This window comes from Symphalangus syndactylus, chromosome 17 (genome assembly GCF_028878055.3).
Source record: "Symphalangus syndactylus isolate Jambi chromosome 17, NHGRI_mSymSyn1-v2.1_pri, whole genome shotgun sequence".
NCBI lineage: Eukaryota > Metazoa > Chordata > Mammalia > Primates > Hylobatidae > Symphalangus > Symphalangus syndactylus.
Window position 1 is genome coordinate 11,127,377 of NC_072439.2, and position 12,446 is coordinate 11,139,822.

The 12,446-nt window shown below is 61.4% G+C and overlaps 1 protein-coding gene across 5 annotated transcripts in view; it reads left to right on the forward strand.

The window, feature by feature from the left end:
• The first annotated feature begins 4,853 nt into the window (after positions 1–4,853).
• Positions 4,854–12,446, forward strand: part of APC2 (APC regulator of WNT signaling pathway 2) — a 28,195-nt gene continuing 20,602 nt past the window's right edge. For 2 of the 5 annotated variants that reach the window (XM_055248253.2, XM_055248252.2), the window contains exons 1-4: positions 9,219–10,911; positions 11,573–11,731; positions 11,823–11,913; positions 12,007–12,187. In XM_055248253.2, coding sequence (XP_055104228.1) covers positions 10,480–10,911; positions 11,573–11,731; positions 11,823–11,913; positions 12,007–12,187 — 863 coding nt within the window. In that variant the 5' untranslated portion in view covers positions 9,219–10,479. Of the gene's footprint in view, positions 4,983–7,781; positions 8,923–9,218; positions 10,912–11,572; positions 11,732–11,822; positions 11,914–12,006; positions 12,188–12,446 lie in introns of those variants that run through there. The other 3 variants (XM_055248255.2, XM_055248256.2, XM_055248257.2) reach the window with 3 other exon arrangements.

The following is a 12,446-nucleotide window of genomic DNA, read 5'->3' on the forward strand; positions in this document are numbered from 1 at the left end:
CCTAAATCTCATGGGCTCCAGTGATCTTCCCACTGCCTCCCAAAGTGCGGGGATCACAGCCATGAGACACTGCACCTGGCTCTATCTTCAAATTTAAGCCTGATTTGCAGCCAGGCGCGGTGGTTGACGCCTGTAATCCCAGCATTTTGGGAGGCCGAGATGGGTGGATCACCTTAGGTCAGGAGTTCGAGACCAGCCTGGCCAACGTGGTAAAACCTTGTCTCTACTGAAAATACAAAAAAATTAGCCTAACTGGGCATGGTGGCGTGTGGCTATAATCTCAGCTACTTGAGAGGCTGAAGCGGGAGAGTCGCTTGAACCCAGGAGGTGAAAAATCACACTCTAGCCTGGGCGACAAGGGCTAGACTCTGCCTCAAAAAAAGAATAAGATTTGCTCATGTTCTTACTTCTCAGTTTGGAATCAAATTACGGAGAAAGTGTGGGTCCGTGTTTTTCTCTCTGATTGGGAAAAGGTGGGTTGGACAGAGGAAGGACGGCCCAGGGTTATAAGCTCAGCTCCAGTACAGCATGAGCCCCCCAGGCAGCATGAGTCGATGGGACCGGACCTGCCTGGGTGGGGTACAGAGGGGCCTGCAGCCAGTGGGACAGTGCTGCACTCGGCCGTGCCTCTCAAGCCCTCCACTGGACATGGCTGGGTAGTCAGTAGTGGGGGCGAGTCTTGGCTGGCAGCTCCTGAGATATGTAGAATATTTGAAAATTCATGTATGGGCTGACCTGAACCCACCTGGGCTTGAAACCAACGGTCCAAAGTTTGGAGTGTGGTCTGAAGGAAGGAGACCACTACTACTCCTGCTGCCTTCCTCCCGCCACCTTGCCTAGTTCACAAGACAGGAGGAGAGAAAATGCAAAAAGTTGGGAAAAAAACAAAAGTAAGATAAATAGCCAGACAATCTTGGCACCACTGCCCGGTGCAAGGAGTTAAAAAAAAGTAATAATAATATCAACCCCTGACCTAAACTACTGGTGTTACCTGTAAATTCCAGACACTGTATGAAAAAGCATTGTAAACCTTTTTGTTCTGTTAGCTGATGCATGTAGCCCCCAGTCACGTTTCCCACGCTTGCTTGATGTATCACGACCCTTTCACCCTTAAAGTTGTAAGCCTTTAAAAAGGCCAAGAATTTTCTTTTTCGGGGAGCTCGGCTCTTAAGACGTGAGTCTGCCAACGCTGCTGGCCGAATAAAAACCTCTAATTTAATTCAGTGTCTGAGGAGTTTTGTCTGCAGCTCATCCTGCTACAGTCTGTCTGCTAGGTGGCCGCCGGAGGTCTCTGGGCAGCACTGGCCAGGTTCACTTCAGCGTGAACAGCAGAAGCTTGTATGGGACCCAGCTTCAAAGGCCTACCCCAGGTCCAGCTTGAGGAGAGGGAGGGAAGGCGTGTGCAGGCAGGGCTCATTGTAGTCTCGGTTGTCAGCATTCAGAATTCTTTTTATTTTTTATTTATTTATTTTTAGATGGAGTCTTGCTCTGTTGCCCAGGCTGGAGTGCAGTGGCGCGATCTCTGCTCACTGCAAGCTCCGCCTCCCAGGTTCACGCCATTCTCCTGCCTCAGCCTCCTGAGCAGCTGGGACTACAGGCGCCCGCCACCACGCCCGGCTAATTTTTTTGTATTTTTAGTAGAGACGGGGTTTCACCCTGTTAGCCAGGATGGTCTCAATCTCCTGACCTTGTGATCTGCCCGTCTCGGCCTCCCAAAGTGCTGGGATTACAGGCTTGAGCCACCGCACCCGGCCTTTTTTTTTTTTTTTTCTTTTTGAGACAGACTGTCATTCTGTAGCCCAGGCTGGAGTTCAGTGGCACGATCTCGGCTCACTGCAGCCTCTGCCTCCCAGGTTAAAGCAACTCTCCTGCCCCAGCCTCCTGAGTAGCTGGGATTAACAGAAGCACGCCACCACGCCTGGTTAATTTTTGTATTTTTAGTAGAAACAGGATTTCACCATGTTGGCCAGGCTGGTCTCGAATTCCCAACCTCAGGTGATCCTCTTTCCTCGGCCTCCGAAAGTGCTGCCCTCCAGCCTGGGCAACAGAGCGAGACTGTTGTCTCAAAAAAACCCAAAAAAAACAAACAAAAAATTGCTGAGGTGTTAGGTGCTTTTCGCCTCAGATAAGCAAAGTGGGAAATGAGTGGATGCCCCGCTGAAACAGCTTTATCTGCAACATGGTTTTCAACCCTGAGCATTAGAAATCAAAAGTGCTAGTGGTGCACCGTGGTGCACACTTGAAGTCTTTATCGAGGCCCCGTCTAAAAAAAACAAATGGAGCTGGGCGCAGTGGCTCACACCTGTAATCCCAGCACTTTGGGAGGCCGAGGCGGGCAGATCACGAGGCCAGGAGATCAAGACCATCCTGGCTAACATGGTGAAACCCCGTCTGTACTAAAAACACAAAAAATTAACTGGGCGTGGTGGCGGTCACCTTTAGTCCCAGCTACTCCGGCGTGAACCCGGGAGGTGGAGCTTGCCGTGAGCCGAGATTATTGCACTGTACTGCAGCCTGGGGGACAGAGCGAGACTCCGTCTCAAAAAAAAAAAAGAAATGACAGAGCTTTTGAGCTACCAGGTCCATCTGCAGAGCAAATGACACAGAGATGTGTGGGGCCGCGCCCATCATGAGGCAGCTAGCTGGGAACAAGCCCCAGGGCCCCTCCCTGAGGAAAGCGGAATGGGAATGGGTGCCGGGCCTCACTTCACTTTTGCAGAGCTTTACTGGCACCCAGCTGTGCCCATTCATACCTGTATTACTTCTGCCAGGCAGACGCTGAAAATTTACTGTCCGGACCTTTACAGGAAGTTTCCTGTCCATAGAAGCCCTCCCTGCACATGCCCCTGCCTGGCCAGCACGTGGCTGCTAATGGGTACTTCCCTTGGTTTTCTGCAGTTGGAATCCAGCATGTGTGATCAGGGAAAATATGTATTAGTATTTAAAGCAAAAAGATACCCCCGGTTCAGAGAGACACATGTCTTGGTGGCCAGGTGGTGCCCTAGGTCCACAAGCATTTGGGGGGTGTCCAGGAGGTGGGGTGGGAGCTTCTAGCCCTAGGGTGCCACTGCCGGGCCCCACTCCCAACTCAAGGCCCAGGCTCTGTCTCTAGGCCTCTCTGGCCACAGCCGCACTTCTGTTTCTTTTTTTTTTTTTCTTTTTTTTCTGAGACGGAGTCTGGCTCTGCCGCCCAGGCTGGAGTGCAGTGGCACAATCTCAGCTCATTGCAACCTCCGCCTCCTGGGTTCAAGCGATTCTGCTCAGCCTCCCGAGTAGCAGAGACCACAGGCATGCGCCACGACGCCGGTTAATTTTTTGTATTTTTAGTATAGACGGGGTTTCTCCATGTTGGCCAGGCTGGTCTCGAACTCCTGACCTCAAGTGATCCACCCGCTTCTGCCTCCCAAAGTGCTGGGATTACAGGCGGGAGCCACCGTGCCCTTCCCCACGCTTCTGTTTCTACCCTCTGGTCCCACACCCCGCTCCAGAATCTGCGTGGACTCTCCCAGACCTGCCCGGCCCCATCCGTGCCGTCTCAGACAGGCAGCTCAGTCCTCATCAGGTTGAGGTCTGGCCCCGGCGCTGCGGGTCAGCTGCCTTCAGGCCCTGTCCTGGTTCCCGCCGCTTCTCACATCCCCGCGGCCTCCCGCCTGGACGGCAGTTTACACTGAACCCGGCGCCCTCCCCTGACTTCTGAAGCAGGAGTCCTGGGTGGCCCCGAAGCCTCGCCCGCAGCCGCACAGCTCCGTCCCCGCTCCAGGGTTAAGCTGAGGCACCTGCTGGAGGCGGCCTGTCCCCGCCGCCCTGCTAAAGCGGCGCCCCTTTCTCCGGCCGCTCGTTCTTTGGTTTCCAGGGACTTAACACAATTCGTAACACCCCTCTCAGCCCCCATCCTGCCCGGGCCCCATCTTCCACCCCATCATCCAGCCCTCGACCCCCGCAGCCGCCTCCGCCCTCCTCTCCCGGCACCGCCCACGGCCTGTTCTTCCCGCAGCCGCCAGCGGGCGCCCGCGAGCCTGGAGCCGGGCGCGGCCCTGCTCTGCCCACAGCCCGCGGTGGCTCCCACCTCCCGCAGGGCCTGCGCGACCTGCCCCGGGGCCTCCCAGCCCTGCACTCTCCCCCAACACTCCCCAGGGATGTTCGGCCTCCCCAGCAGCTCCCCATGCCCTGCCCGCCCCGTTGGCGTCTCTCCCAGCCCGCTGCAGTCCCCTAATTCACGTCAGCTTCCCAAGGGCCGGGATTTTGTTTTGTTCATTGCAGGGGGCCCAGCACACAGTAGGTGCTTAATAAATGCTTGTTGCATGAATGTCCGCGTTCGGTGTCGCCCCCTTACGGCGGCTCCCCGCGCGCCCAGCTCGGCGCCCAGCAAGCCTTGTGTGCGCAGGTGATGTTTGCTGAATGACTAATGAACCTCAGCGCGCCAGGCCGGGCTGATTCGGGGGTGGTTCCGAGCTTCCGCAGGGTGACCGTCCGCGTGCAGCGGACCGCAGCCGCAGGGCAACGCCGCCTCTGGCTCTTCGCAACCCCCATTCCCCGTGGGACCTCTCGTGCCCCCACCCCCACCTGGCCTCCTCTCCGTCGACTCGGGCCCCCCAGCCTCCTCCGCACTCGAACTCCCCACCGTGGTCGGACCCGGACCCTGGCGCCGCTCGGCCCACGCGAGTCCCCTCCCCTCTCTCCTATCCCCGGAACTCCCGCCGCCCCTCCGCAGCCTCGGTCCCGCGAGACTCCCCAGCCCCCGCGAGCACCTCCAGACCCCACGGGACGCCCTCGCCCCTTTCGGGAGGAGCCCCGCCCCGGGCCCGCGGACTGACCCCTCCCGCCCCTCTCCGCGCAGGCGCAGGGCGGCCCCGGCCGCGTCCCGCACCCCCACCCTGGCGGCCGAGGGGCGGGGCGGGGCGCGGCGGGTCCGGGGCGGCCGCGGCTCCATGGGGCTCCTGGGGCTCCTGAGCCTGCTGCACTCGGCCTTCTTCGGGGACCAGGTAGGGCACGGGGGTCGGGCCGCTGGGGAGGGCTCCCGGCCGCGCAGGAACGGGGCGGGGTCCACACCGCGGGAACAGCGGGCGTGGCGGCCGGGGTCTCACGGGGCGAGAGCGCGGAGGCTGCAGAGTCGGGGGTCTTGTGCCGTCGCCGTAGAGACCGTTGCCGGGGAAACCGCCTCGGGAGGTTGGCGGGGATGGAAGCCCCTCTGGTGCGCCGCTGCGACCCCCACCCCCGGGTCTGCGCAAGCGCAGGGCTCACCCAGCCCAGCCCTCGGCCTCTGCAGGAGACCCTCGGACCCCGCCTCACTGCGCCGACGCCGAGGCTGCGCCAGCTGGGGCGGCGGGGGCGGCTGCGGGGGCATCCTGCGGAGGATCGGCCCTGCGCAGGGTGGGGGCCTGGGCCACGCCCTGAGCTTCTTTGGGCCTCAGTTTCCCCTTCTGGGCGCGAGCGTATGGCCTGCTTTGACGTTTGCCGCCGCTGCTGTTCGTATCCGTCCGCTCCCGACCCCAGCGCTTCTCCAGCCTCCGGAATCGTCTGAATTTTGCGGCGCTGACATCCCTCATTGGAGGGGAAACTGAGGCTTGAGAGTGCAGCGGGGAGCCCAAGGTCACGCTTCGAGGCCGGAGCCTCGTTGCGGAGCGAAGGCGCGCACAAGAGAACGCGGGGCGGGGGCCGGGGAGCTGTCCGCGGTGCTGACGGAGGCGAGCGTCTGCCGACGCGCCGCCGGGGAAACTGAGGCCCATAGCGGCGGTCAGGCTTCAGGGCGCGGCCTGGACCGGCCTACCCCACCCCTCCCCCACCTCCAGTGGCCTCCTCACCGGTCAGGGCTCTGCCTGGCCACCCAGCGGGCACGTGTCTATCCTCCCGCGATGACCTGGTGCCTTCTCTGTCCCCACCCAGCTCCCCATGGGGGCCGCCCCTGTTTCTGCCTCTAGCCCGGGGCACAGAGGAGGCATCAAGGGGGCGGGGACAGCTCGAGGTCAGACTCAGAAGGCTCAAAGACACTCCCAAGAGTGAGCTCTGTGCCAGGCTGCGGACTTGTGGGAGGTGTCACAGGACAGGGGTGGGGGAGTGAGCATTTCACGGAACCTCCCCTTCAGCCCAGCAGCAGTAGGGGGCGTGGAGGACCCCAGGGAGGAGCCTGGGCCGGGGTCTTGGGCTAGGCCCTGCGTTCTGCAATGGGAGAAGGGGGAGACCTCTCAGCCTCCTGAAGCCCTAGGGGGCTGTGGGGGGTTCTTGTGGCTCTAAAATGTCTAGTGATGTCTGAGTGTGGCTGTGGTTCAAGGATTTACAGGGTCAAGGATTTTAGTGTGTGTAGGGGGATTGTTCAGGGACATACTGTTTTGGAGATTTGGGGCCAAGGGCATCTTGTCTTGGGGTCTCAGCCCCCATGTACCCTCAGCCCTCCAGGCCCTGGCCACCCCCAGAGGGATATGGAGGGAGGCTCAGTGTGACTCCGGAGGCCTAGCTGGCACAGGTGAACTCAGGCAACGTGTTCCCTGGCCTAGGCCTCAGTTTCCCCATGTATACAAGGAGAGGACTGACCTCGGATCCCCCAAACCCCTGCCTGATGGAGGCCTGGGGAGCTGAGACATCTGAAACTAAACAGGGAGGTGGGACTTAGTTCCTCTTTGGGGAGAGGCAGGGATTATCCAACCCACCCTCCAGTAAACAAGACTGGAAACTGAGGCCAGAGAGAGACATGCCCAGGGGGACACAGGGACAGCAAGGCTGAGCTGAAGCCAGGGCCCTGGGGTCTGCATCCCCCACCCCATTTCAGCCTCGCCCAGCTCTGCCCCGGCTTGACCTGTCAAACCCCACCACGGCCCTACCCCATGGCTCCACCAGACACCCCGTGTCCCAAGCACGCATTGATTTTCCCTCAGCCTATAACGCCTCTCCTCCTGATCACTGCTGTTCACTTCTCAAGGCAGCCTTCTAGCCTCCAGAAAATAATCCCCTTCGAGGCGGGCGGATCGTGAGGTCAGGAGTTTGAGACCAGCCCAACCAACATGGTGAAACCCCATCTCTATTAAAAATACAAAAATTAGCTGGCATGGTGGCACGTGCCTATAATCCCAGTTACTGAGGAGGCTGAGGCAGGAGAATCACTTGAACCCAGGAGGCGGAGGTTGCAGTGAGCCGAGATCGGGCCACTGCACTCCAGTCTGGGGGACAGAGTGAGACTCCGTCTCAAAAAAAAAAAAAAAAGGCTGGGCGTGGTGGCTCACGCTTGTAATCCCTGCACTTTGGGAGGCCGAGGCAGGCGGATCACGAGGTCAGCAGATCGAGACCATCCTGGCTAACAAGGTGAAACCCCGTCTCTACTAAAAATACAAAAAATTAGCCGGATGAGGTGGTGGGCGCCTGTAGTCCTAGCTACTCGGGAGGCTGAGGCGGGAGAATGGCGTGAACCCGGGAGGTGGAGCTTGCAGTGAGCCGAGATCGAGCCCCTGCACTCCAGCCTGGGCAACAGAGCCAGACTCCATCTCAAAAAGAAAAAAGAAAAAAGATTCCCTGTGTCTGCCCACTGCATTGCTTCCCCAGACCCAACCATTGGGCACAGCTGCGTCCAGCTCTGGGGGCTCCCAGACAGCCAGGCCTAAGTGCTCTCAGCCCCCGGCAATGCTGGCCTAGGACAAGGCCCTCGGGTCTTCAGCTCAAGGCCCAACAGGAAACAGCATAGGTCCTCCCTTGCCTTTGTCTGCGGGGCCTTGAATGCTCAGACCTTCCCACCCTCTCCTGTCATTCCCTGCACCAGCCCTTGCACAACCTTGCGCCTCCTCCCCATTTTACAGAGGAGGAAACTGAGAGTTGAGCGGCGAATGATTTGCCCTGGCTGCCCAGCACGGAAAAAAATCACGTCTTCTGGCCCCAGTCGCCTCCCTTTCTGTGCTGTGAGTCTGTGTCCGAGCTGCAGGTAGGGGCTCTGTGCGTTAAACCTTCAAATGGCTTCCAGAGACCCATGGAGGATCCAGGACACCTGGAGATGGCGACTCCTGGGACCCCTGGCCCTTCCCTCCTCTGGCCTTCGGTCCACGAGGGTGAATTATGTGTGCAACCGACCAGGGGCAGAGACACATGGAGACAGAGATTGAGAGACAGAGAACAGAGGGGGAGACAGAGAGAGGGACCCGAAGAGCAACGGAGTTACAGGAGGACCTGACGCTCCGCTGGGGAGACAGGGAGAAATATGGGGAGATGCAGCGTCGTAGGTGCTCCCCAGTGGCCCTGCCCCTCCTCCCCTCTCCCGTCCCCACCAGGCAGGACCCTCAGGGAGCTCCAGTCTGGACCCGAACCCTGTCCCACCCTGATGCATCTGCACCAGGCCAGGCTGGACCTGTGGGGTGGGGGCAGACCTGGCCCCAGCCCGGCCACTGCCCTGGAAACCCCTCCCCCGCCAAGATGCTGATGTAACATCCAGGATTTGATGTTTTACTCTCCAATTCTGCAGATCCAGACGCAGGAGGTTTTAAGAGGCCGTTGCACCCTGCAATAAAGTGGGGGACACAGGAATCTTGGTCCTCGGGGCACCCCCTTCCCTCGGGGGGTTTCTCCCCCCGCACTCAGCCCCTGAGCCCGCGCGGAGGCCCGACGCCCCTCGGCCGCCGCCGGTCCCCGCCCCGGGCCGCCATTGGCTGTTGCCATGGCACCAGCCCGTCTTCCCGTGCCTTCATTGGATGTCTCACCCGCATCTCTCATCCCGCATCCTCCCCCGCTCGCGGTGGTCTCGCCCAGCGCTAGGAGCAGCGGCGCCGCCTGCCCAGGCCGGGACCGGGCTTTGTCCGCCCCGGAGCCCCTGCCCGCGCCGCGGAGACCCCGGAGCCCGCGTGCTCCGAGGCCACCCCGGGCCGGGATTTCCGGTAGGGCCCGCGGAGCTGCGCAGAGGGAGGAGGCCCCAGACCCGGGCGCCCCGCCAGCCCAGCTACAAGTAAGCGGGTGTGTGTCTTCAGGGAGGAGGGCAGGGGGCGCGACCTCCACCTCGCGTCGGAGTTTCCATCCCCGTCTCTCAGCATTGCCCGTCAGCACAGACTCTGGACCCTCCGTTTCCCCAGGGTGGGAGCTGGAGGGGAAACTGAGTCCCGGTGAGCTGGGCGTCAGCGTCTCTGCAGCCGGTCCTGCGCACACACCCACTCACGGGCTTCATCATCCGGACTTCCTTGAGGTGATCGGAGGGAGGGATGGGCAGGCCTGCTGTGTGTCTTCAGGGGTGTTGCTGCACCTCTCTGGGCGTCAGTTTCCCTTTCTGGAAAGAGGGGGTTTGGATTAAAGGAAGGAGAAAGGCCCCTTTGGGCCTGGCTTCCCACACCTGTGCCTCCCTCTCCTGAAATGCATCCCACTCAATAAGACCAGCCCCCAGTCATGGTGCCTTCAGGGAGTGATCTCTCAGGAAGGCCCCCAGGAGGCTGCACGATGCAACCTGGGGGTGAAAGGTAGGCAGAAGAGCTTCGTGGAAGAAGCTGCACTGTGTGGGATGGCAGGACTTAGAAAAGGTGCTCTAGGCAGGGCAACTGCACGTGCAAAGGCCTGAAAGGAGAGAGCCTCCGGCTTCTAAGTGAGTCGCGGTGTACGTGGAGGAGTCAGAGCTTATCCTGAGGGCACTGGGGAGCCATGGAAGGTGTTTGAGCATGGGAGAAATGGGATCTGACTTGTGACATTTAAAGCTCCCTCTGGCTGTGCACGGGGGATTGTGGGAGGCCAGGAAGAGGCTGATCAGAATGTCCTGACAGAGGGGTGCCAGGAGCTGGGGGAGGCACGATCCCGCTGGGCAGAGCTTGGAGGGACTAGCTCAGTCTGATGAGGATGCAGAAGTGACCACCGAATGTGGGGAGAGGGAAGGTGTCTGAGGCTTGGCTTGGGTCAGCTGAGAAGAGCCATGTGGGGGAGGCCTGGGTTTGGGGAGCAGGAGGCAGACATGTGTTGCTTTGCACGTCATCTGGTCCTTCCACCTGGCTGGGCATGGGATGGTGACCTCAGCTGGAACATGGGGCTCGAGCCAGACCCCAGGGTCTCCCTGTATGTAGCCCGAAACCCCAAGCCTGTTCCCCACCAGGGACCTGAACAGCCTTGGACATCATCGGATCAGGGTGGGAGGTGACGGCTGCCAGCCTCTGCCACCTGACTTCCAGTCCCTGTGCCCCTCCCACCCTGCCCTTGGGCACTCCTGCCCTGCAGGTTCCTCAGAGGGGCAATCTGAGGCCAGAGAGGGGCGGGTCTTGTCGGGCCTGCAGCCTGGACATTCCAGCCCCTCTGGGGCAGCGTCTGGGTGCCAGACCTCGGTTCCTAGGGCCTCATTTCTCCCTCTGGGAACAGCCAAATGGTGGTCCCTGAGACTCAGGACAGACCAAGAAGGAGCCAGATGACATAGCAAGCCACACACTGGGTCCCCTGAGCAGGACGGGACAGCCTGACCCATCCTCCCACCTGGAACTGAGCCCCCACCCCTACTCCTGTCCCAGCTGTGCCCCTGGTGACATTTGGGTGGGAGGGGAGGGGATGAGGGGGCACCTGGGGGTCAGAGAACGAATGATGGGTGAATACATGTATGTGGCCAGGTGGAGAAGGGAGGGGAGGAGCAGGTGGGCCGGACAGGGCTGGTGTGAGGAGGGGGCTCAGGCTGGCAGGGGGAGGTGGCAGAGGGATGGGCTGCCATTGGTGCGTCTGAGACAAAGGCAGAGGGAGGAGGCGAGCGCTGATGGGAAAGGAACAAAGAGGGAAGGGGGTCGTGAAGGGGGGCTCCAGCGGGAGGGCCGAGCCGAGGGAGGAGGCGCCGGCCAGCTGGACACGGGGAGGAGGCCTGGCCGGAGCCAGAGGACGGCCAGAGGCACAAAGAAGCTAGCGGCACTGGCAGAGCCAAGGGATGGGGCAGGGGCTGCCGGTGCCAGCAGGGACCAGCTGAAGGCTGCGCAGGGGGTGCGGGTCACACAGGTAGCCACCCTGAGCCCAGCCACCGATGGAGGGGGCGTGGGGCTGCTGCGGTGATGGCGGTGGGCTTGGGTCCATCTGTCCTGCCGTTTCTGCACATCTTAGTGTCACCCACTGGCCTTCATGGCGTTTGCATTGTCCGTCGGCAGGGACAGCTGGTGGTCTGTCCGCCCCGCGTGTCTGGCTGTCAGCCTCTGGGCAGGCTTGCTTTTGTGGGGGAGGGTCCCGTCTGTCTGTCTGTCGCCCTCTCTGGCTGTGAGCCTGGGGGTGCTGGGCTGGCCAGTTGGCTAGCTGGGTTAGGCTGTCCCAGCTGTCTGTGTGTTTGTCCAGCTGTCAGGATGTGTCCTGGGGGCTGGGAAGGAGAGGCCAACCCATCGTCTGTCGGTCGGCTGGTCAGTTGGACATTCACGTGTCTGTACGTCTGTCTGCTGGCCCCTCTGTCTCCCATTGGGGCCGTCTCTCACTCCACCTGCCCCTCTGGGCCCCGGATTCCCTGGCCAGCACCACATGGGCCTGTACTTGTCCACATCATTGACTCCTGCCTGAGACCCCCAACCCAGGATCAGGCAGGAGGGCTGGGGCTTAGGTCAGGGCCGTCTGTCCGGAAGGCATCGCCGCGCCCTTCCCAGACCATCAGCTGAACCCTCTGACCCTGTGATCCCAGACGCTGCAGGAGCTGAAGATGGCGAGCTCCGTGGCGCCCTACGAGCAGCTGGTGCGGCAGGTGGAGGCCTTGAAGGCTGAGAACAGCCACCTGAGGCAGGAGCTAAGGGACAACTCCAGCCACCTGTCCAAGCTGGAGACAGAGACGTCGGGCATGAAGGTGGGGGCCTACATGGAGGAGGTGGGCTGGGGTCCCGGGGGGTGGCCCCTGGCAGCCCAGTGCAGTGGCCGATACCTTCCCGCCCCTGCAGGAGGTCCTGAAGCACCTACAGGGAAAACTGGAGCAGGAGGCCCGAGTGCTGGTGTCCTCGGGGCAGACGGAGGTGCTGGAGCAGCTGAAGGGTGAGCGGTGGGGCCACCCGCAGAGGGAGCGGGGGAGGCTGGGGGGAAAGGCAGGCAGGGCCGCTGATCTCCGCGCTCTCCCCGCCCATCCAGCCCTACAGATGGACATTACCAGCCTGTACAACCTCAAGTTCCAGCCGCCCACCCTGGGCCCGGAGCCTGCCGCCCGGACCCCCGAGGGCAGCCCAGTACACGGCTCCGGGCCCTCCAAGGACAGCTTTGGGGAGCTGAGCCGGGCCACCATCCGGCTGCTGGAGGAACTGGACCAGGAACGGTGAGTGGGCCTGGGAACCCAGGCTCGGGCAGCTGGCGCATGACACCGTCCCCAGCGGGCTCTGCCCTCTAATTCGCCCACCAGCATATGTCTCTGCCCACACCTCACACGCCCCACCCGGTTGCATATGGCACCGCCCACCGAACAACCCCGCCCACCTCGGAGCTTCTTCCCCACGTGGCCTCCCTCCCCCTCTCTAGCCCGGCTGACCTCTGCTGGAGTGCAGAGAGGATGGGGGACGTTCCTGGCTGAGGGAAAG